Raw genomic sequence first — 25,031 nt, 5'->3', positions numbered from 1 at the left:
TGTAATTTCATACGTTTTTCCAACTGCAAAAGTACAAAAAGCATGCATTAGCAACCTTAAAGTCATTGAAGATTTTAATCATGGATTAAATGATGGGACATTAAAACTTGCAAAAATAATCAGATTATTCTAAAATATTGAGTTTTTATCAGGATCTGATTTTTCTTTTACCAACTCTGGCACACAAGGTTACGCATCCCATTGTTACGCTTTAGAGCTCATGCATGCGTATTGCGCTTGAATAAATTACAAGAATTTCCACTCCTTCTCTATCACCTCCCTGACCAACAACACACTCGACATAAAATAAAGCTATCCAAAATAGCCAGCTGTCAAACACAACTTCAGTAAAAAGGAAAAAGGGCAAATACTTTGAAAACGGCTAACAAGGCACAGTGAATACTATGCCCTCATCATTCAGTGCAGAGCAGTGTGTTCAAAAGGCATGGGGACAGTCGACATGCTGTTACAAATATTTTTTTTGAAAAATAATGCTATGGCTGAATTACTTTCAAAATCCTTGGATGATTGGTCATATAGAATATCTTTCAAATGGCAAACATTTGAAAGAAATGTATCCACAGGTCGACCTCGTCTTCCCCATGCCTTTTGTATACACTGCATTATTCACGGTTTTCAAAGTATTTGCTGTTTTTCATTTTTCTGAGTTGATTAAAGTTTTGTAAAGCTATTGTCCATCTATCGCCACCTCTCTGACCCTTTTCCATTTTTGGGGCCAAAATTTTTAAGTCATACGATACCAACTGGTTAGTCATAGTTACAACATTTGTTTTACATTCAAAATCAAATAGACCACATTGAGCATCAACATACGAGTTAGTACATAACAATTTATTTGAAGTCATTGCATACTACATATTAGAAGAACCTTGAATACTCTTATTCACGTTCTTACTATTTTCCAAACTTCCATAATAATATGCACAGTACATTTATACTCTTATTCTCTGCCATTAACAAGACCTAACCGGAATGATTAGAAACAAAATACAAACATTACTCATTTATGTATCATTGTATTTGCATGCCATCTGTATAAAAACAATCAGAATTAGATAGAAATAAGCCTCTGGTATGGAAATTCTTTCACAAAAACTGATATTTTTCAACCCTAGAGGCAGTCAGTGCACCCAGACAGTCTCAGTGGAATAACTATCGATTTTGACAGAAACTGAAGGTTTTGGTTCAAATTGGACTAGGAAAATATATCGTTGTTTTTTTGTGGCACTGATTTTAATCCCTTATTTGTACATAAGAGAATACAAATGAATTTAATCTGGTGTGCATGATTATTAAGAACATTTGCACTTCAGTTCATGCATGCTTATTCAAATGAATGAAAAATTGTCAAAAAAGTACAATGACTTCAAGCAATATGAACTAGCTTTAAAAAAAGATATCCATGTTTTTAACTAAATTACTTTTGTATTTCAAAATGTAATGATGGATATTATTATGATTATGATCACAATGATGGCAATGAAAATATATGTTAGTTTCTTGGTATGTCCAATGAGCATCACCTCTTATAACATGCTCTTTCCTGTCAGGAGCTTTGAATAGTATGACTGACAGGATTTAGATATCTTAAGTCTGTTTGACAGATAGCATGGAGTGAATGAATTAGATTCTACATCAAAAATAAAATATACACCTCTAATACCAAATATATATTCAACAATCTATGCTTAGCCAGCTTTTTTTTTCTTTCTCACCAGTAACAATAGAATAGTTTCAATGATGATGTTCAACATCCACTTTACAAAAGGCTTAATGTTGATTTGAGTTGATTAGATGGTTCAGAGGACATAATTTGGCAACTGAAATTGTCTTTTTCCTTCCTCAGTGCCAGTCTAAAATAAAGTTCATCAACGTTCTTTGTTACTTCGCAAAACTGACATTAATAACGAAAATAGATTTAGTTACTGTTAGTCTTATTAATATCCCGATCTGTCACGACTGGACTTTGGAATTGGAAGTATAACTCTAGTAACAAATATTCTGAAATAGAATAGGTGCATAACTTAAGAAGAAGCAGACTAAAGTTCACATAACATTAATAAAGTATGAACATAGGTACAGGTTTGTAATTCCATGAATAAAACTCTTTGATGTTTTTATGTGTCATAAGAGAATAACGTTCAGCATGATGAAAAAACAAAAACATTTACTTTCTTGGCACCATGAAAACAGAGAGTTTATACCCATCAAGGATGCCCTACACAATCAGTGATTTCTACATCTTGAAACGTGATACAAGAGAGCACAGACCCTCTTCATGTAATCAAACAAGCTTCTATGACCAACAAATATTCATGATTTATAGTGTGTGTCTTTGTACTCTAAACTGCATGTTACTTCGCAAATCATGTCTTTCAATGTGATGACCACTGACAATTTGGTACATAGATAATAAGGTACAAAAGCTTAAAGGGTGTGTGTAAACCCCCCTCCCCCCCCCCCCTCCCCCACCTCCTCTCCCATACACCCTTTCCTCCCAATCACATATTACTTATGCAAAATGCAAAACTACCCATTGTCGATCTGAAGCTGATGCTATCCCGTTGCTATGGTAACAAGGTTTAAGCCGAGAGTTTCTCTCTGAGGATGTTTTCCAGCTTGACAGCATCGACGGCAAACTTCCTGATGCCATCGGAGAGCTTCTCGACGGCCATCTGATTCTGGTTGTGCATCCAACGGAACGACCCCTCGTTCAGCTCGAGCTTCTCCATGTCGAGCTTTTGAGCTGCCAAAGAGAAAGAGAGAAGAAACATCAAATACTGGGAGAGGGTTTGTTTCGCTGAAGACTTTTAAACATGAGTAATTCATGCCTCACAATCCAATCAAACTCTAAAATAACATTCGTCTAAATAGGCAAGAATTGCAATGAAATTTGAAGATTGAAATGTACATAACTTCCTGGAATGACTTAGTTATTATTTATTAACAAGGCATTTGCTGGATTGTCCAATGCAATGTAATCAACAATTGCAAGTTATTTGCCACAAGAGAATCTTGCAGGTCAACTTTAATTTATGACCTCAAACGACCTTTGACCTTAGCATGTGACCCTTGACGACACCATAGTGTGAAAGTCCACTAAGTGCATCTGTGACCCAAGTTTGGTCACAATGGGATTGGTGGTCGCAAAGTTACTTGTCAAAAGAGAATCTTGCAGGAAAACTTTATCATTTGACGGTAGAGCAGTAGTCTCGTAATCCAGTGACCCGGGTTCGAAACCAAGGCGAAGCGCTAGTGCCCTTTGGTAAGGCATCAATCCTCTTTACCAGGTCCCTCACAGAGGACCTAAAGCCCTCGGTCTTCTGGTTGCTTACTAACAAGCATTTATTGCTTTCTTAGCTGTCAGGTAAAATAACCACTATCACTATGTAGAGTAACGCCTCAACCTTTGTTGGGTGAGATAAACATTTAAAATGTCCCAAAAGAAAATATTGCCTTAATGTTTCTTCTAATGCATCTCTAATGCATTTTCTAGTTTTATACACGAGCTTTATTTATGATTGGAATAACCAGAACTTACCAACTTTGGCATCCAGTTTCATTTGCACTTCTTCAGTAGAATTCGCTAGCTCTTCAAGCAGCTTAGGGCTATGATGCAAAGAAAAGGGAAAGATAATTTAGTAATTTACATATATAACTGATTAAAGGAATACTCATCCAAAGGAATAGCTTTCATTATTCTGAGAGATTTATTGTATTCTTGCCTATTCATCTACAAGGTTCTGCACAAAATTCTAAGCGAGAGGTATAAAGCAAGATATTCTTTGCGTATAAAATATTAAGTTTCTCAGCATTAAAAGGACATCTCCATTATCTTGATAACATGACATACTATAAAGCAAAGTTGTTTATCGAGTAATAAACACTTAAATTTAAGGATGCTTATTTCACACGTGTGTGTACTGTTTTGCTTTTCTCGAGAGTAGCTCGTTATCAAGGTGGGATTTCCCTTTTACAACTGCAAAGATCATCTGAATTTGTGAGTCACTTATTTCGCCACAAGCAAAATTTTGCATAAATTGATGACTGGCTAATTTTGCAACGTTCATGCACTCTCTCACTTCTCTCTCCATCCCCTCTCCCTCAGCATTCCTTTCCTTTTCTCCTTATCTTCCCACTCCATATTTATCCTTTACTTCTTTCTTCCCTTTTTGAGTTTTACTGATTTTTTTTGTTCAATTATTGTTAAATAACAAATTGTAAATATATTTTTTAAATCAAATCTCTGTAAATCATGCATGCAATTCAGCCATTGGCTGCGATATGTTGATGAATAAATACCTTACCTTACTTTACCTAACAAAGGTCTCTTTTTATATTTTTAACTGTACCAAACAGAAAGGGCGCCCTCTTACCTGATGGTGAGAAGGTCAATACCTCCGAGCTCCTTAATCTCTCCAACATTCCTGAAGGAGGCCCCCATGACCACTGTCTTGTAGCCAAACTTCTTGTAATAGTTATAGATCTTTGTCACACTTTGGACACCTGAAAGAAACAATTTTCAAAATTGGGGGGTGTTTCACAAAACTTGTCATCAGTGACAAATGACAGTTGTTGTTATAAGCTACTGATATCCTTGCTTCTGATTGGTTATCAGCAGATTTGTCAATCGTATTTGTCATATTTCATTGAAAAAAGGTTTTGTGAAACAGGTCCCAGAAGAGAGGAGAGAGTGAATTATGAATCACTTTTGCTGGTGCAGACTAAAAAGATAAGATACAAAAATGTTTGTAATGTATGTTTAATGATGACTGTTTCACCCAACTGCTAGGAAATTATGTATATGCTTGTAAATAATCAACCATGGGACCGACAGCTTAAGTCCTCTCTAAGGGACTTGGTAATGCAGATAAATGCCTTACGAAAAGGCAAAGGGCACCAGGGGGGTGTTTCATAAAGAGTTTGTAAAGTTACGCATGACTTTACGAACGACTTGTATATGAAGTGCCAGATAGGATGCCCAAAGTTTTTTCTGATATTTCTAATAACCTCAATTAAATTATGGCAAAAAAATATCATTTGCATTAAAAATGGTTGTTATAATAAGAATGTTAATCTGTATCTGCACAGTTCAACTTAATAAATAATAATCAATAATGATTGAGCATCCCATTTGGCTTTTCATATACAAGTCGTTCGTAAAGTCATGCATAACTTTACGAACAGCTTCATGAAACATCTCCCAGGACACTAAGTACGTTTAAAACCCACTTACGAGACCACTGCTCTACCACCAAGCCATCACGCTTCCTTAGTTTAAACATGTTTTTAGTAATCCCTTATATGGAAAGATAATTTGCTTGTTTCCCTTGAACATTACTACAATCAAAATGACAACAATTTATATTAGTTTGACGGATAGGCTACAGTAACTGTTCTCACAGAATACAATGTTGTCTGTTTTCAGTAAAATGATATGAACAAACGCCCTTCTGGCTCCAAACAGACACCATGTAGATCCCTACATAAACAATGTTATACAATATGAAGATAAATGAATGTTACATACAAGCATTGTAGCTTTAAAAGATGCCAATTTGCATAAGAAAATCAAAATAATTGCTATTCGAAATGAAAACAATACCTACACAATTAAATACAAAGAAAGCTGTCTTGCAACGGTGAAAAATAATGAGGAAAGTGAACAATTCATAATTCAAACCTTTGGAAATAATGTAGTACTTGGCTATAAACCTGTGTCCAGTAATGACCAACATGTCATTGTTCGGGGGGTGACATGCTTTCAAGTAATAGCAATTTCAATTGCTTTTGTCACCCCTAACCAGCAGATTGTGTCCTCCTCTCTCTCTCTCTCTCTCTCCTCTCCACTTCTCTAAATAAAAGCTGTTTGTATGTATTATGATATTTCTATGTATTATCTCATTGTTATACCCACTGCATGTTTTCCGATTGGTCAAATAAATAATAATAATAATAATAATGTTATTATTGAACTCCAAAAGTTGCCAATTTGCACGAGAAGGACTTGTGCTTTGTTAGTAGCGGTGCGTGCATTATAGTTACCTGGATCATCCTGTGGTTCGTAGCTTGCTTTGCCAGAAGCTGCCTTGTGCCAGTCCAGAATACGACCTACAAACGGCGAGATGAGGGTCACCTTGGCCTCAGCGCATGCTACAGCCTATAGAGCAAGGATAGATCAATTAGTCATCAATGATCATCTAGATTATTCTTTGTATAAAGGAGGTTGAGCTGAGAGAAAATTTGGTGTAATTTGGAGTGCAAAAGATGGCGGCCAGGGAAGAAGAGAGCAAACTTAATCACTGTAACCGTAAAGGTCCCTCCCCCTAACCAACTGATGCACTCGGAAGACTGGTAAAAATATAGCATAAGGACAAATAAAGAGAGTAACGAATCAAGGATAAACAATAAGAAAATAAAGAAAGGAGAGGCACAAGCAAATGTAACGTCAAACTAGAAATTAAGTACCCATTATATATAACATATTAGAAAATTCACAATTTCAATAACATAATAGCATTGTCTCTCCCTAAAATTATGATGTAACATGTTCAATTTTTTATACCGGGGTTTCCATTCACCTAATTAATTGCCATCAAAATATTACAAGTATATCAAATAACTTTGAAATAAGATGAGGGTGCAAAATTAACACCTAAAACGTGCATGTTACAGCCTGTAGTTGACAGATTAGCCATCAATGATACTATAGCTTAAAAGGGGTTGAGCTGAGAGAAAAGTTGATTTATCTTGCATTTTGAGCAAAAAAAAATCCAAACTACCATGCTATTTCATCCCAATATCTCGTGATTAAGGTGCATGATTAACACCTTAAATTTGAATCTATATTTTCCAACTTATGGGTGATTGAATATGCCAATTAGAGGTTAAGACCAGTTCTGGTCATGCGATTGCATTGTGAAAGAAACGTTGTGGAATTGATCAGAAAAGGTTGATCATCTAGCATATAAGTATTGGAGTGTACTGCAAGGTTCTGGAATCATCAAAATGATAATAAATTTGGCCCAGTCTTGGTAAAGTTACAAGCATTGTACACAGAAATATGTATACGCGATATCTATCCATGCCTAATAGATATGATAATTTACCAAATATATCAATTAGTAGGCGGTTTCCCAGCAAAATTTGTATCATCACTTATTAGTCAAAACATATTCTTTCACATGATTGGTAATAAGAGCTTCCATTTCATTTTTGAGAGGGGGACGTTTCCAAAACTGGTCTATACCTTTAAAGTTGATACAACAATGCACGTGCAGAGTTGTGACTCAATTATTTGGCAGCATAAAACTATTGGGAATTTACTCTAATCTAATCTAATCTAATTTCATCTAATATTTTCTGTACTCGCAAATGCTTGAGGTTTTACAGTAGCTCACCTGGGCCATGGAGAAAAGCAGAGTCAGGTTACAATGAATGCCATCATCTCTCTCCAATACCCTGAATAAAAATAAAGAAAAACAAAGCATGTTAACCTTTCAGTTGCTTTCTTCGCCAATCTGCATGGCTACTTGTTTGACACACATGCCATTTTGCACAAAACAAAGAGGCAACCATTGATGGAAGGAGGACCTGTGCAACACAATGGCTTTGCAAAATTACACAATTCATATCTTGATTAGCTCCATGACAACCATTTTAACACCGGCATAGATTGTTCTTGCACTGGAAACATCTAAATAATCTTGAAGCCTTTGGTATGTCTATCCCATGATTAATACAAAGTGGCACAGTATATAAAAGAGCTAAACAAAATTTTGAACAACGATTCCTCAACATTTTCACTTTTTGATACAATAATATTGTATAGCTCTATTTAATATGATTTTTTATAATAATGGCTATTTCATATTTTTTTAATGCATAATGCAACAGTCTTTTCTTCTTTTTTGTTTCCCTTTTTTGGGGGGGAGGGAGTATTATTGAACTATCATATGTCAATGTACACTTTTATTGTAAGCTTCCACTACATATAGATCTGAATGAGCCTTTTCCAAAAATGGAAAAATGGAAAACGAAATTGATATTCTTGGTTTAACATTACACCTAAGAATTAATTGAAATTACATTTCCTGTTTTCCTTTTGTTTTACTGTCAATATGACAATGCTAGTCTTCAGACTTTTGCCATACATGTATATCCTTTGAATTGAATTGAATAAAACTTCTCCTTGAAAGAAAGAAAGAAATTAAACTGAAATGAAAAGAAGAAAGAACTGAATTTACTCTGCTGCCTTGATGCCTTCCCAAGTGGAGCTGAGCTTGATGAGGATGCGTTCTTTGTTGACTCCATTCGCTTCATAGAGCTTGATGAGGCTTCGGGCTTTAGCGATCTGAGCATCCTTGTCAAAGGAAAGCCTGAGAAGCAACAGGGAATGGAGAGATGGTTACATGTATTTTTTTTTTTTTTCTTCAAAATCTGTACCATTTATTCAAAATTGTGTCATCATTTTAGTTGTTAAATGTTTAAATCATGTTCAAATATGCAGTTGCAAACTGCAACATTTTTTTTTTTTTTTTTTTTTAATATGATGATGTGACGGTGAGTGTAAAATGCCTTACACATATCTGTATCTTATACACAAAGTTCCATGAGTACCGTAGGATTTTTTAATGATTTTTTTTTTGTTTTTTTGTTGTTGATTTTTTGTTGTTGATTTTTTCTTTCTTGAAAGGTCGTATTTGTCAGAACATCAACATAAAAAGTACAAATATGTATTGCACTTGTTTTGTAGAAGATAAACGATGATGCAGTTGTACACATTTATATTTTAACTTTGAAGAGACAATGTAATTAATTTTAACAAGATATATACGCTGACATTCAATCATTTAATGGCAGAGCATACATGTAATACATCACGAGACACAACATGAAAATGAAAACCTAGATTTCTCTAAAAACTCTGAACCGAAAAGTTATTTACACAATGTCGAGAAGCTAATGTACAGTATGACAAAGTGGCTAAATACCAATAGGTTTATCTGTGTAAAAATGTAATGTGAAAAGTAGGATTGCCATTCCTTTACATGTTACAAAACCGATGTGGTTTACCACCACATATAGATCTGAACGAGCCTTTTCCAAAAATGTAAAATGTTAAACAAAATTGTTATTCTTGGTTTAACATTATTACACCTAAGAATTAATTGAAATCTGTACTTGAGTCTGTTTATTCATTTATTTATTTTAATATCTACATGTACATGTACACGTACAGAACACATACCGGTATTCTATTTCATTCAATAATTTCCAGAAACACATTGTCAAAAGATCCAAACAAGCAAACAGTGATACACAAATAATAATGTTACAGGGAAGTCAACCCAGATATTTTCTTGGTTTTAATCAAAGCAGAAAAATTTGAGAAACAAATTAGTGAAAGTTTGGGCAATATCAGATTAAAAACAGTGAAATTATACACAAATAATAATGCCCGGGGACTGAAAAAAATGAAGTTTTATAAAAGGGCTCTTCTCAATGTTGATGGTGTTTAAAAAAAGCATATTACCCCCTCCCCATTTCAAAAGAAAGTGGCTTGAATGGATTCTGCATCATTTACTATTCTGGAAATCACTTTCCACAAGCAGCACAAACCATAGAGACCATAGAAACCATGTTACACCCGAGCCAGGACAGCTACTGTATACATGTATGTGTAGCTTAGTTTCTTTATCTGTATTTCCTAATGACTCAGCAACTATTAATCTTCTACTTAAGTCGTTTGACAAATATCATTTGTTTAAATATTTGAATGTTCACAGTATGTTTTGTTTGACTGCTTCTGTAGGACTTTATTTACCATCATTTTCTTCATATATATTTGATAATGTATCAGTAATTGGACATTTTCTACAAATCGACATCCGGCGCTTACATGTACATGACCAATTGTTTATTCTGTGGGAAGCACTGGGAACTCATTCCACCATTGTTTTCTTTATCTATAGATATTTGCTTATCATTCAAGGCCCGGTCTTATAAAGAGTTGATATTAATTGCAACTTATTTGCAATTGATATCAACCGTAACTATGTACACGTGAGATAGGGAACTGCAAACTTCAAAATATTCAAATATTTTCTACCAAAATTGTAAATTAAATTCAAACTGCAGGTAGAATTGAAAGAGAGGTTAGAAATGAAATTGAAATTGGTATTGACATTGAAATCAAAATCGACATTAAAATTGATATTGAAAATGACTCTGGGTTTGAGAATGAAAAAGCGAAAGAAAATGAAACTTAAATTGAAATTGGAATTGGAATTGACACTGAAATCACCTTGAAATCAAAATTGACACTAAAGTTTCCTTGAATTTCAAATGGATAACTAAAGACAAAAAACCTACCTGGCATCTACCTCTGTAGAGACCCGCCCTGGAACGATCTTAAGAATCTTAGAGCCAAAGATGGTCACCAGTTTGTCCATGGCTACATTCACTTGGTCATCCAGCACCCTGCAATAAAACATACACATGACTAGCATTGTTTGTTTGTTTGATTGATTGATTTTATTTCTGCGTTCAAAAAGATACAAATTCAAATTCAAAGTACAAAAATTCGACCAATAGCAAATACAATGAATAAAATGTTTACAAAAGTAATTAAATAGAAAATCATGTACAATTATATCATACGATAAACATGTACGAAGCATACAAATCAGATAAGAATTACAGTATATAGTAAATATTTTTCAATAAATTAGTGAGGTAATTTAGAATGCAGGAGACCACCACCATTGGACGACTGCTATGCAATCAGATTTCTAACAGTAGTCAAATTTCCTAACCTTATTCTGGTAGACATCCTTCTTTCTCTCAACAGTTCTCTTCTTTATTTTTGTATCCATTATTATTATCAATTTCATTACAAACTGCTAAGGTTATAGACATACCTGTACCTCACCTACATCTGATGTTAAACACAATTGTTCTGCAATATTGTAATCATGTGCTTACATTAATATATTTGATAATATGCTATAATTTGATTGTTTAAGCAACCACATTCATACATTTATGTACATCAGACAGTTTCTTTGTGTAAATTATTTCTACCATTGTTATGTATAGATCTGTTTGTATTTTTTATTTGTATTTGAAATCCTACCTTCTGGTTGCATTAAAGGAATAAAAGATGAATTCAGAAGCCACCCTGCTCCTGTAGGCAACGTGGCAGCATTTCAAGAAACCATCATATACATGTACAGTGTAAGCATAAGTTCACGGACATCCAATGAAACAGTTAAACTAAATACACACGTTTCAATGGGATGTTGTGCAACTTGCACTTACATGTATGAAGGTTTGTGAAAATATGCCGGGTTAACAAAACTTTGTCATACATGTATAATGGTTATCCCTGGTTACTTACGATGCATTCTCTTTTGCATGTTTCACTGCTTCGTCAATGAGGGCAGCATACTGTGGTTTTTGGGCGGCGGCCAGGATCAGCGAGGGGTTTGTTGTGGCATCTTGCGGCTTGTATTTGTCAATAGCTGTATATATAAAACACACACATACATTAAAGGGATCCGGTAACTTTGTCTCAGATTCTGAAACAAAATTCGGATTTAGCTCATGATGCAATGATAATTATAAACCTTTAGGTCAGTCAGGAACCCCATGACTTTTACAAGCCGATCGCCTGTCTGATTATCAAGATATTTATGATTGGAATTACAAATTTTGTAAACCGTTCGCCTGACGGTTTTCATAACACTACAGTCTATTGGGGAAAACAAGTATAGTAAAACCGGTCACTCACAGATTTTTACTTTTTGGAGGCACTTCTTGATCATTTTGAAGCGCAATTTTTTTAGGGCTTCAATATTACACCGTATCACAGACACTGATACACGTGGGGCCGTGTATCTCAGATTTAACATTGTTAAACGATCCCTTTAAAGTGACTTGTAAAATGGAGGGTATGATATTGGAATAATTCATAAGAACTAATTTGGGCTCACAGCACAACTGCAGGATATCTCACCATGCATCAGTAGACCAATTAGGGTTAAGCTAAGAGTTTAGTGTTAGGGTTAGGATCGGGGTTTAGGATAAGAGTTCCGTCCACCCTAATCAGCTGAGAAAATAATTTTTCAGGAGAGTGAGTTAATTGTTCTCAAGGGGTAAATGTCCATGGGATAATTTTCCATGGGGGGGGGGGGGTAATTGTCCTTGGGGGTGGGTGTAATTGTCCTAGAACCATCATAAACACATGCACATATAACTATAAGCTATGGTTTTATTGCTACATAATTTATTTTAAAAAAGCAAATGTGTGAGAAGACTTGTATACGACCAGCAGCAAAGCCTTTTAAAAGAAAACGACACAAAAGTACTTCTTAAATTCACTTATCTCTCCCTCTACAAACAAAAATGGAAAACCATTACAGTTTGTAACTTCCATTGATAGCTGGATTGCAGGCGCACGCCACAACGCCTAGTTATTTAGAGGGGAAAATTTAAAACACAATTGAATAAGGAAATTTGTATACAAAATAATGCATTAGCACCAATACCCAGAGTATATCCAGATTATCTACAGGTATATGCTTGATCAGGCATAGGGGAGATGAGCTCCAATGGACTGAATATGATGTACCCAGAGAGATATTCCAACATTGGTGATGGCTAGACCCAGGTCAAAGGTTATTCTCTGAGACCCTGGAATTTACAGAAATTGCAATCTACATTCATTTGAGGAATTTCAAGTACGCGTACAGTAGTTTCTTAAAATGGTTTCTCAAAAAGTTTCTTCACTTCATGTTTGATGTATCTGATGAGACACACAGATAAGGTGCAGGACCTTGGTTGTTGGTCAAACAGTTTTTGAGCATCAAGTCACGCCTGGCTGGAATGCTCCCCAGAGAGTGGAGATTGTGTATACAGAGTGCGGGGCAAGCACTGAATCCAATGACCCGGGTAATAGTATATCTGTAAAGCGCTTAGAGACATCCGAGATGTATTAAGCGCTATTATAAAAGCTGATTATATTATCATTATTATGTCGTGTATCTTAATGTTCTAGCAAGTTCCAACAAAAAATCAGTGTATAGACTGCACAGGCTTACTGTATACAGTCCTAACAATGTGAGCTACATATGTACATTTTGTACATGTATCATAATAAAAGTGCAAAACAAAAATTTGTTCCTAATTTATCGAAGTGACACAATGTTGGGTGGACTGGGCTAGACTTCCCCTTTAAGATGTGTACTGTTAGTTGCACATGTACAGTACATGTATATGTAGAAGTGTTGTTGCCACGTTCCACAAAGGCACCCTGGCAGGAATTAATTCCTTATAATGCTCAAATTGGCAACCGTGCTTAAGCTGGAGCTCTTGAGTAGCAATGTGCCAAACAAGAGCGCTATCTTTAATACAACACTCCACTAATTGTATTCTTATTCTTATTATTCTTCTTATTATCATCATAATCATCATCATTGTCATCATCGTCGTCTTCATCATCATCACCATTATTATTATGCACTGCAAAACTACACTATATTCGCATGTTTGTGCCTGAATTTGCAATTTGTACATTATGGACGACATGCATACAACATGAAGGTACCGTATATGTAGAGAGAATAAAATCACAACTTGGTGTACTATGAGTATGGAATACTGTACCGGTATGTACACGTAGCCTGACTTTCTCCATCTATTTGCTGCGACAGAGGGGTGTTAGCATGCGGAGAGCAGACTGGAGTCATTAATTAACGGCTCTTTGAGATGGCTACGGGCGGGCTCTTTATTTAGATTGAACAAAGAATGCAGGCTTTAATCAAGAGGCATTTGATCCACCCCCTCAATCACTCAAGACCCAGTTTACATTTCATATTTATATTCTCAATGGACTTTTTGGAAGAACTGTATACAGTTCTAGATCATTTACATGTACCCGTAAACATACAAAGAGAGAGGGGGAATAGAGGAATAGAGAAAGAGGGAAAATACAGTGAAACCTCATTATAACAAGGTAGTGGGACCATGGAAATTACCTCGTTATATTAGGAATCCTGTCATATCAGGGTAAAAAATTTAAAAGAATATAAAAAGCTGGGACCAGCAAAATCATATAACGGAAACCTTGTTATATCATTCATGAATATTTCCCTCGTGCCACACTTTCATGTACTTGTTATTGTTTATAATAATAATAATAATAATCTATATAGCGCTTGATACGTAATACAGTCTCTAAGCGCTTTACTACACAATTACAGATATTATGCGAATCTTTCCTCAACAAATGAAAGCAAAGTGCACCAATCTCTTTGTATAGAATGTGAGCTAGATCTTTATGGGGAGGATTTCACTGAATACTGGTCATTCACAAATGCAGGTGATTTTACCGTACATGTAAGTGATATCCCTGTGCAAAGACAGGTGCAATTTGCACAATACACAACTTTTATAAATCCATCATTAATATCGTTTTGACTCAATTCCTTGCATGTTTGTAAATGTCCATGTAGCTCAACATCACACATGTACAATACAAGTAGTTCAGATTTCGGCCTCAAATCAGGAAATTGAATGAATACACTGTATACTTGGTGTCAGTCTAAACTTCAAGCACAGAAGGTTTTGGTGCATTTTAATTCGCTGTCAGGGTTTCAAAAGGTGTACAGTTAATAGCAGAAAAGAATAATGGATATACCGGTATATTCATTTTTTATAGTACATGTAGGTTTGCACTTGGAGAGGTTTTCAAGATTCAAGATTCAAGATTCAAATAAGGTTTTATTCATGACTTGTCAAAAAGTCCAAGGACTAAAAATGCAAGTTTACATCAATAAAAAAAGCATTCAAAAACATGTGTTCATATAAAGATAACATAGCAAATGAGAAAAAATATATAACAATGAATAAATGTTTAAATCAAAACATTAAAGTAGTAACAACAAAAAGGATTTTTAAAAAAAATACAGGATAAGGATATGAAATATTGCTAACGAAAATGAATAAATTAAGGTTTATCTAAGAGACATTTACCATATTCAAAATTGCGTTCGATGATTAACTCTGTTCACTTTGATGTGTATTCCATATGTATTGTAATTTGTAGGTTTATTTGCACTTTTTTGTTTTGTTTAATATGTAATTGTTTATCAGTCTATTTTGTGTGTTAGAGCGCTTAGACTTAGAGACTTCGATGGTAAGCGCTTTATACATGTAAGTAAAGTTTTTATTATTATTATTATTATCATATTCCTAGTGTAGGCTATACTGTCTAATGCCAAGTACCGGTAACCCAAAGTTTATGTTATCATTTATGAGAATGATGGAAATATTTACACTTAGCAATTATCTATCCAAGCAACATATGTTAGTGAAAAATGTGAAGTTATATGAAAGAAACCTCAATTATTATCAATACATAACCCTAGTGCACTTTTTTTTTGTATTAACAAATTATTCAAAAATCTTAAAAAAGACCAAAATCATCACCTTTAAAATGCTTCAAAACTATCAGACCCATTTTAAAATTTAAAAAAAAAAACATTCTTACATGTACATGTAAACTTATTGTGGCATGCTCTTTCCAAAAGAGCATGTTACCAAAACTCATCACAAAATTTCCCAAATAGGAGGTTGTTTACCAGTTGACAATAGACTACAGTACATGTACATTGGTGATTGAAACTCTGGCTTTTCATGCCATTTTAAAGAAAAACAGTAGTGACTCAGCAAATTAAACAGGGAAAGCATTATGTGCCAGTACTTCCTTAAAGTTCCTTTGGATTTTAAAGGCCATTTGTTCAAAGGAGGATTCAAAGTTCAAAGTTTTTTCACCCGATAAGTATACAGTGAAATCAAACCAAACCAAAACAACACAAAACATGTACATGTAGATCTAAGTTTGGAGTTTCCCTTTCAATTCTCAATAGTGACTACTGATAAAAATTCTGGTTTTCAGGAAATGACCAGGAAATAGTTCTGTTCAGTTGAAATAACTACTCTTTTGAGGAAAAGCACCCAGGCATTCATATTAACAAAGGCCTGTGCAGAATAAGGCTAAATATGCACAGATAGGGATGGGGAAGCAGTGTCGTAACGCTTTTGAGCTGTGCAGCAATACAGGAAAAAATTAGGCTCTTTGCATGTACATGTTCAGTACAGTACCAGATATGAAGTGAATAATACATGTACTGACTGTATTGTACTGGTAATTGACAATTTTCTCAACATACACTAACATAAAAAAGTGGGCGTGGCACATTGATTGTAGCTTACATATTATACAGTATGTATAATGGTCTGCTACATTGTATGTCATAGCCCAGGGGGGTGTTTCACAAAGATCCTAAGTCGAACTTAACTCTAAGTTGGACTTAAAAATTATGAAGATCCATTTGTAGCCTCAAAATAAAATACACTGTATATTCAAAAGCAAAAATTCAAAGTTTTTTTAGACTTTTTATAAATTCCACATCAAGAACATAAAATTTCCTACAGCCTGTACATGTAGATAAATAGAAAATATGAATGATTTGTATCAACATTTTATGCCTTTTAAAATAACTTTTATAAATATTTGTATGGATGCTAACAGCTTTCCATAATGTTTAAGTCTAACTTAGAGATAAGTTCAACTTAGGATTTTTGTGAAACACCCCCAGGTCTCTTGTTTATTCAGTGTACAAATAACGAAATGGAAAATTGCATTGAAACTTTGAAAGGACATTTACAGTAACCCTTAAATGTAGGGGCAAAGAAGAAATAGGCCCACACTTTAGTTTTTGGTACATTATAAATAGTGTCTAGCGATACTGCATTTTTGGTTAGGTAAGCACACAAAAAAGTACATGTCTACCCATCCTAGACTGATGCCTAGACTAACTGATGCCTACTGCATTATGAATGATCAATGTAGCGGAAAAGGCCAGTTATTTTGTTTTTGTTGAAGACAACGGGGCAGGTTATAGGATTCTATACACATGTACCTGTGCACTGCTACCTAAATTTGTTTCAATTGGGATGGCCCTGTGCCAGAACCATTTAATTATAATACGCTAAAGCATTTCTGGTTGTACCTGCTTCCCCATGTTCAGGTTGGGCGTGATAGCCGCCCGCTGTTGTAGTTAATGTAATTATCACAATACTTGATATAGTAACTACATAATATCATCATCATCATCTCATTGTTATTAATTATCATACTTTGCTTGTCAAACTGTTGAAGAATTGAGAGTGAAAAAGCACTTTCATCATCTTTACCATGATACCATCATTGTTATTAGTATTCTTTGCTTGAAAAATTGTCAAAGATCAAGTATTTGCTATGAATGAACGTTGCGAATGAGCTTAATAAGGTCTACGGACATCCACGACTTCAGCAACGTTGTTGAAGTACAGACAGATGAATTACTGTGGTCGCAAGATGATCCTGAAGATAGGGAAGAGAGATGTTTTCCTTCAGGAAGGCATCCGGATCCAGGCCAGATTTTATCGGCGGAAAGGTACTGCGTACATGTAATTTTGGAAGAGAACTAGAGCATCGATCACCTTTTGCTTTGTATAGGATCAAAATTTTGAAAATTCAGAATATTCCAGATTTTCAGGTCCTAGAAATACAGAAAATCAGAATATTCCAGATTATTTGTAAGGGTTGGCAGGTACTGTATGGATGTCTTTTGATCAGAAAGTAGTACTCTTTTGTTGGAAGTCATCCATTGTTATTTCTGTGGCTAAAAAGCCCTGCCCGTTCAAATTTGATGATTATTGACCAGTAGCATTAACTTCAGTGGGGATGAAGTGCTTTGAACGGATCATCCTAAAATGTCTTCATGGTTTATATTAGTGCTGTAAGTCAGGTGCCATATTCAAGTTCGGTTCGGTTGAGTTTGAAAGTGCCATGTTTGGCAAACTTTCGTTCGGTTCGGCTACAGCACTAGTTTATATGACTCACTTAAAGATGAAGTTGAGTTGTGGTCATGCGATTGCATTATGAAAGAAACGGTGTGGAACCGACCAGAAAAGGTTGATCATCTAGCATATAAGAATGTATGTGTATTTCAAGGTTCTGGAATCATCAAAATGATAAGAAATTTGGCCAAGTCTTGGTAAAGTTACAAACACTTGCACAGAAAGATGTCTATGGGACTACACGAACACGTGGCGTAAAAAGCCGGCCCCCGATTTTTACGATGTTACATGCATATTTAGAATATGAAGGCATTTGAAGAGCCATGCTTTTCAGGGAACATGTCTTAACTGATGTTCTTCCACACTTGCATAATAAGAATGAGTAATGCTCACAAATTATTTTTCACCTCTTCCCACAACTCAACCTTCTCTTTAAGCTATAAGCATACAGGTGAAGCTAAATCCTACACGCACGTGTGGAATTCTCTTTCGCATTCAACACAATTCAGCCCCATCGCCTCGTTGATAAGTTGATACGCCTCAAACTAAGTTAAACTATCTTTAAAGGAAACCAAAACCTTCATACTAATTTACTTTTATTGTAAAGTTTAAAAGATTTGAATAAAATCAGTGAAAATTTGAAAAAAATTGGGCAAGGAATAAGGAAGTAAGAGCTTTTTGAAATTACTAGTCACTAGAGGGTGATATTCAATTTGATGACATCATCTGTGAACAACTCTCCATGCCTTTTGTACATAAAATTTCACAATTTTGTTGTTTTCTTCGTATTTATTTGTGTTCTTGATCCGACTTCATAACATGTGAAGTAGAATATCATTTTGCATTCTATATCTTCCTTTCGGGGGAGTACATTGTCATTGTCATACATTGTCATGGAGAGTTGTCCACAGATGATGTCATCAAATTGAATACCTTTAATACTACATAACCAACTTTCTAAAGAATCAAATTCAGGACGTCCACGTGCAGAATGCCGTAACAGTAAGTGAGCCCAAATCAACCAATACAGGCTCACCTCACGGTTTTGTGCTCTCTACCATCCTCTTTGTCTTCTACACAAAAGACTGCCGTTACCTTTCACAAAATGTCTCTATTCTTAAATATGCCGATGACACTGTTATTGTACATTTAATCAACGAATGTAAAATTATGTTGATTATTTAAACTGGTTTACCGTTTGGTGTAATGACAACTTTCTTGATCTCTTCAAGTCAAAACAAAAGAAATGATATTTCACTTTAGAAACAACAAATGAGTCAAACCAAGTAAGGTGAGAATAAATGGTGAGGAAATGGAAATAGTTCACATACATGTACACATATTGTGGTACTAATCGTTGACGATGGTCTGAAGTGCAGGGAATCAGTGCAATGCAATGTACAGGAAGGAACTGTACAACGGATTAAAGATAAACTTGAGTTCTGGTAATGCGATTGCATTGTGAAAGAAAAGGTGTGGAATGGATCAGAAAAGTTGATCATACATGTAGCATGTAAGTAATGGTGTGTAATGCAAGGTTCTGGAGTCATCAAAATCATCATAAATTTGGCAGAGTCTTGGTAAAGTAACAATCACTTACACAGAAAGATGTATATGGGACAACACACATGGTGTCGGGGCTAGTACTACCCTGATTTTATTATCTTTCTATGCTTATTTCTCAGCCAGTATACATTTTCTTCCAAAATTGTTTGGCACATGACATTTATTTGTAATCTTGAACATTCAGTGTAAGTTTCGTTAGATTCTGTGAGAATTCATTTTCTTTTTTTACCAGAACTCAAGTTTATCTTTAATGATCTTATGTTGGTCCCTTAATTCATTTTTTAATGTTGTAAATTGTTGGATAGCTGGCATGGTGAGATTGATGGAGGGATGGGGAAGTGGTTTCCATCAACAAGCGATTCTAGCGCTCGCCCATAAAAACCTCAACAACAAAATATTATTGTTACCAAAGCAATTGACTTGATGCTGAATATACTGTAGATAATATAATGATGTCGATAATAATAACACTAGGAAAAATGATAAATAATATATCACAATATTCAATAAATATATATAGACTCTAGACCCTAATAATAAATTAATAGGTCTAGATCTAGACCTTCTTCTTCTTCAAGATAATCTGCCTCTTTCAATACTGAAGATTCTTGCAGATGCCGTATATTCGGCCTGATCGGGGTGTGCAGGTGGACCATTACACCGTGGTTTCCCTTATACGAATAGTGCACTGGGTTCCTAACGTGCAAGGGTGGTGACTCTCCTGTACACAGGGCCTCCATTTAATGTCCTATCCGAGGGACGTAGTGTTTTCCACTTGACATAAACTGCGTCTATGAACAAGGGAAGGGGCACGTTAACACACACACAACGCAGACTTCAGTCATCCACCTGGGTGGGAGTCGAACCCGGGATCTTTGGTTCGACAGGCAGACGCTTTACCGACTGAGCCAACTCGCCTCCTAATGATATTCATAATCACAAAGTCAATAGTATTTACAGGTATGAATAATGTTATGTAGAGTAAAGGAGCCCATTTTCGGCCACTTAAGACAAAATCCTATTTTTAGGACCCTTTACATCCTATTTATTATCATTTTTTGTTCAAATCATGAAGCAAATATTATTATTATTTTTAAAAAACAAGAATCCCAGAAAAAAATCACTAATTGCCATGACAATATTCATTTCAATTTTTCACTGTTTCGAAGTCAGTTTTCGGCATAGCGTACCAGTTTTCGGCCGCATGTACAAAGTCAATAGGAAGCGCGCGCACGCGCCGTGCGTTTCCGCGCTGATCTATAGCACTAGCGGGCGGAGCAGATATCCCACGCCGGAGCTCCCCGGAGCTTGCCAGGCCGAAAACTAGTACTGTGGTGATCGGATATTGGAATCTGAATTAGACAGAGATATCGTGTGTGCGTTGCGGTGTGCGGCTGCATTGATTTAATACATGCGATGAGATACTTTTGAGCTTGCGACTAGCACAAAATCGGGCTCTAAATCTGAAAAATACTTGAAATAAAGCTCATTTTATGGTACCCATATTTCTTACAGACACGCGTAAGATACTCAATTTTTCAGATTCGGGTAGCGGGACCGCCGATTACATCGCTAAAATGTGATATTTTAGGATATATTTTTCATTGCAAATGTGGTTCTTCAGTGACACTGGCATGGTATGGTATGTGTGGGATATGTGTTATGCTATTATGCGATGTATTTTAGAGTGATTTTACCTTGCATCCAACCAATTGGCCGAAAACTGGAGCTGGCCGATTACCGGCTCCTTTACTCTATCGACAATACACATTATTCATACCTGTAAAAATTAATTGTCTTTAATTACACACTACTTAGCATTCACATGTACTATTTTCGATGCATGACTTGCCCCTATATTATAGACTCTTGATCTAGACAATCTATTATCTCTGTTTCATAATTAATTGTATGGGTTTTTGTCAACTGAAAAATTATTTTATTGAATTTGTCTTTTTGTATCTAAATAAAAATAATTATAAAATGGCTCTAGTATTTTAAGCATCATGATTGGTCAATACGCGTCACATGGCATTGACAAATTTTTGATGCAAGCACGATTTTGCAGAAATGAGTGCAGAAAAAGCGCAACAAAAAGTTATATTGCACGGCGCGTACGCGTGACCATGGAGATCCAGTGCGCGCGTACGTGTAGTACGCGCTCCCTCGAGTGCATTGCAATTATTGTAGGCTACGCGTAGCTAATATTGTACGCTCCACCATGATCCCCAGCGCAACGTACGCGTAGCTTAGCTCTAGCTAGCTAGCTAGAGCGGGGTATTATTAAAAAGCAAATTTTTATTTTACTTTTGCCTTGGATTCAGGCCTGTTTTGACTTTTGGATTTTATAATGAAGCCAGGAATTTCAGCTGTCTGATGTAAACTCGTCTCTAGACCCACTGTATGGATTTTATTTTTAATCAAGGCAATGAATCCCATTGACTTTTTGGTAAGCCTGCAAGGTCTTAGTCTAGAACCAATAACTCTAGATCTAGATCGAACTCTCGTCGTAGACTCTAACTTAAGATCTAAAGTTTCGTTTGTTGCTATTTGTGTCGCTATTTTATAAAACAAATAACGCACTTGACCCTGTTGTGCGAAACGTAAATGCAGTGTACGCTCGGTTTCTTCAGATGGTGCGCACTGTAAACTCGCCGCAAGCGGCTCGTTCACAGAGCGGCACCAATCTAAAGAAACCTCGCGTGTACTGCATTCACCGCTATTGCACTCAGGGTCAGGACGTGCGTTATTTGTATAATGTTAAATATTTGTGTATCCATTAATAAGATGGCGCTTGTTTAGTAAGGTATCCAAAATTTGGCAATCCTATACTTTAGTGTGTTTTATTATTTTGGGTTTCTAACTTCAGTTAATAACAGCTCTTCGTGCATAGCATAGGGTTAGGGTTAGGGTTAGGGTAGGGTTAGGGTTAGACAGCAATAACCATCTGATTTGGGTCATTTCTTTAATAAAACTGACATTTGTTGTCATTCCCCAATACAGATGGCAACCCAGAGATCTCGTACCGCGGGGGTAGCTATAGCCAACAATGGCAGCTTTTTGTGTCAAAAAAATTTCTCCCCGATTTTCTTTATTTAGATCTAATTTTCTGATTTCTAAATCAGATGTAAATTAGGTCGGTATGTCATTTGTCCTAATTACAGTTATCAAAATTTGATAACTTAATATTATATGTATAATTTACGGACTTACTTATATGAATTATCCAATTTGTATTTCCGAACTGTGAAACGGTACGTTCATGCATTCGAAATATTACCCGGCGGCCGATATATTTCCGGGTCCACCTACCAAAACATAGCCAAATGGCCAATCAGAGCACTCGTTTCGTGGGAGTTCGTTGGTCAAGCTGGGCCGACTCGTACGTAGCTACGGTAGCTATTGGACGTTCGAAAAGAAAAAATGAATATTCATCAACTAAAACCAAGACGGATAATGTTGACGACGAGACTTTCTCGGATTAATCATTAATTTAGGATCTAAATGAGCAAGCTATCGTAAGTCAAATAAGCTATATATATGTTATTTTTAATTAGACTCTAAATTATTGTCATATTGCAGCATGTATGAGGATGTAAAGAGTGATAATCTCGTTGCATATCTCATTCATGGCGGTCCGGTCGAACCGAACCATTTGTTCCGTACAGTGCCTCACAGAAAGAGGTCCCCAGACTTCAGTCTCTATAATCGGAGGTCTAGTGGAGCCAGACGTAGTCTCAGTGGAACAACCGACGATTAGAGAGACTGAAGCTTTCGGTCTAGGTTAGGGTTAGGGTTAGGGTAGGGTTAGGGTTAGGGTAGGGTTAGGGTTAGGGTTAGGGTTAGGGTTAGGTTTAGGTTTAGGTATAGGGTTAGGTTTAGGGTTAGGTTAAGGGTTAAACTGAAGTTAGAAACCCAAAATAATAAAACACACTAAAGTATAGATCTAGGATTGCCAAATTTTGGATACCTTACTAAACAAGCGCCAATAAGATAATACACCATGAAATTGTGTAAATGGACAATAAATACAAACTTAAAACAAAAACATATTACCGCGGCTGAATTTCTGCAATGTCATGATAGACCGAGCGCAGTCACTATCGACTCAGCTCCGTGCGGGACATGCAAGCATCGACGCCGAAGATGCGGCGGAGTGCACCATCACCTCTCCGATGTTTCTTCGTTTGCTTCTTCAAGCACCTACAACAAGATGGCGTTCGAAAATCAACGTGCTGAACTATGTTAGTAGTCACCGAATCTAATAATCTTGCTGAAAAATCAACTTACCCTCAAAATCACCAGTATCACAGACCACAGTGGTCAATGTTTTCAGCTGTTCTAGTGAAGACGCCATTTTCATTCGCTTTTCCTCTGACATAATGATTATGGTTGAGCGGATATTCAAGAGCTAACTTCCCTGTTTGTCATGCACTGGTTTTAACAAACTCGTCCTTACAAAAAACAAATATCTTTCTCGACGCGCGCACCAGAAAGGTCGATCCGCTAAACACCAAAAGTAGTCGTAAAAGACGTAAATTATCTGTTGATAATGATAAAGGATTCATAATGCTCATAAATATATCAATCAAAACCATTGAATGAATAAGATATCATTTTTAAATAGAGATTATTCAGTCTAGATAGGATGGACGGTTTCGGCTCAGTAATTCGAGCCATCTTTGTACGGAGATTTGTGTAGGGGCCGAGCTGTCACAATCGACTAACTTCGTTCAAAGGCTTGTAACATTTTTATCCATGACTCGATAACAGCAAAAAGATATCAAATTGTCCATTCTATCTACCCCCAAAAATAATTTTGATTGACGTGGAAGTAGGCCATTATTGCATTTCAACTGGGTCCGAAATTCCGTTTTAGCTCTCGTTTTCCCTTCCTTCTCTCTTTTTTGGCGGGGCGGGGGTGGGGGGCACAAGGGCCTCCCCCCCCCCCCGCCCCGCCCCCGATCCATAACTTGTTGGTGGGAATATTGCAACTGATATCCCCCTTCTTTTCTATTTTTCTTCCTCTCTTTTTCTTCCCATCTCCTATTTTCCTTTTCCTTCCTTTCTCTCTTATTTTTTGATGGGGGAGGGGGGAGGCAACAGCCTGGGAAGTAAGGCCTTTTCGGCCCCCCTCCCCGATCTCCTTCTTTTACCCCCTTTTTGTCTTCTTCCTCTTCTTTCCCTTTCCCTTTCTCTTTTTTGGCGGGGGGGGGGGGTGGGGCAAGGCCGGCCTCCTGAGTCGAAGCCTGATTTACAGTTCATTTGTAGGCTAAGTGAGACAGGAGGGCGCAATTAGATCTGGTCGAAATTTTCGGGCGCAGGGGCAGGGAGCTCCGACTAGGCTGCAGTTGCATACAAGACCAGAGTTTTTCTTTTTTTGAGGGGAGGGGAGGGCAAGACGCGGGCAAAATTTGTATCTGCACGAATTAGTCAAAACATATTCTTTCACATGATTGGTAATAAGAACTCCCATATCCTTTGTTGAGGGTGGGGGGGGGGCGCAGGCGCGGATCCAGGATTTCTTAGGGGGA

The 25,031-nt window shown here is 36.2% G+C and overlaps 1 protein-coding gene across 1 annotated transcript; it reads right to left on the bottom strand.

The window, feature by feature from the left end:
- Positions 1-831: 831 nt before the first annotated feature.
- LOC587780 (transaldolase) lies at positions 832-23,942 on the bottom strand. Its single transcript, XM_030987840.1, has 9 exons — positions 23,788-23,942; positions 11,423-11,546; positions 10,396-10,503; positions 8,268-8,399; positions 7,422-7,482; positions 6,067-6,181; positions 4,398-4,527; positions 3,563-3,630; positions 832-2,767 (listed from the first exon to the last, which is right to left on the bottom strand). Exons 1-9 carry the CDS (start codon positions 23,876-23,878, stop codon positions 2,604-2,606), a joined length of 993 nt encoding a protein of 330 aa, XP_030843700.1. The 5' UTR covers positions 23,879-23,942; the 3' UTR covers positions 832-2,603.
- Between the last annotated feature and the right edge of the window lie 1,089 nt (positions 23,943-25,031).

This window comes from Strongylocentrotus purpuratus, unplaced genomic scaffold (assembly GCF_000002235.5).
Source record: "Strongylocentrotus purpuratus isolate Spur 01 unplaced genomic scaffold, Spur_5.0 spur5_scaffold_17, whole genome shotgun sequence".
Taxonomy (NCBI): Eukaryota; Metazoa; Echinodermata; class Echinoidea; order Camarodonta; family Strongylocentrotidae; genus Strongylocentrotus; species Strongylocentrotus purpuratus.
The sequence above is the reverse complement of the archived record's forward strand: the minus strand, read 5'-3'. Positions and strand labels throughout refer to the sequence as shown.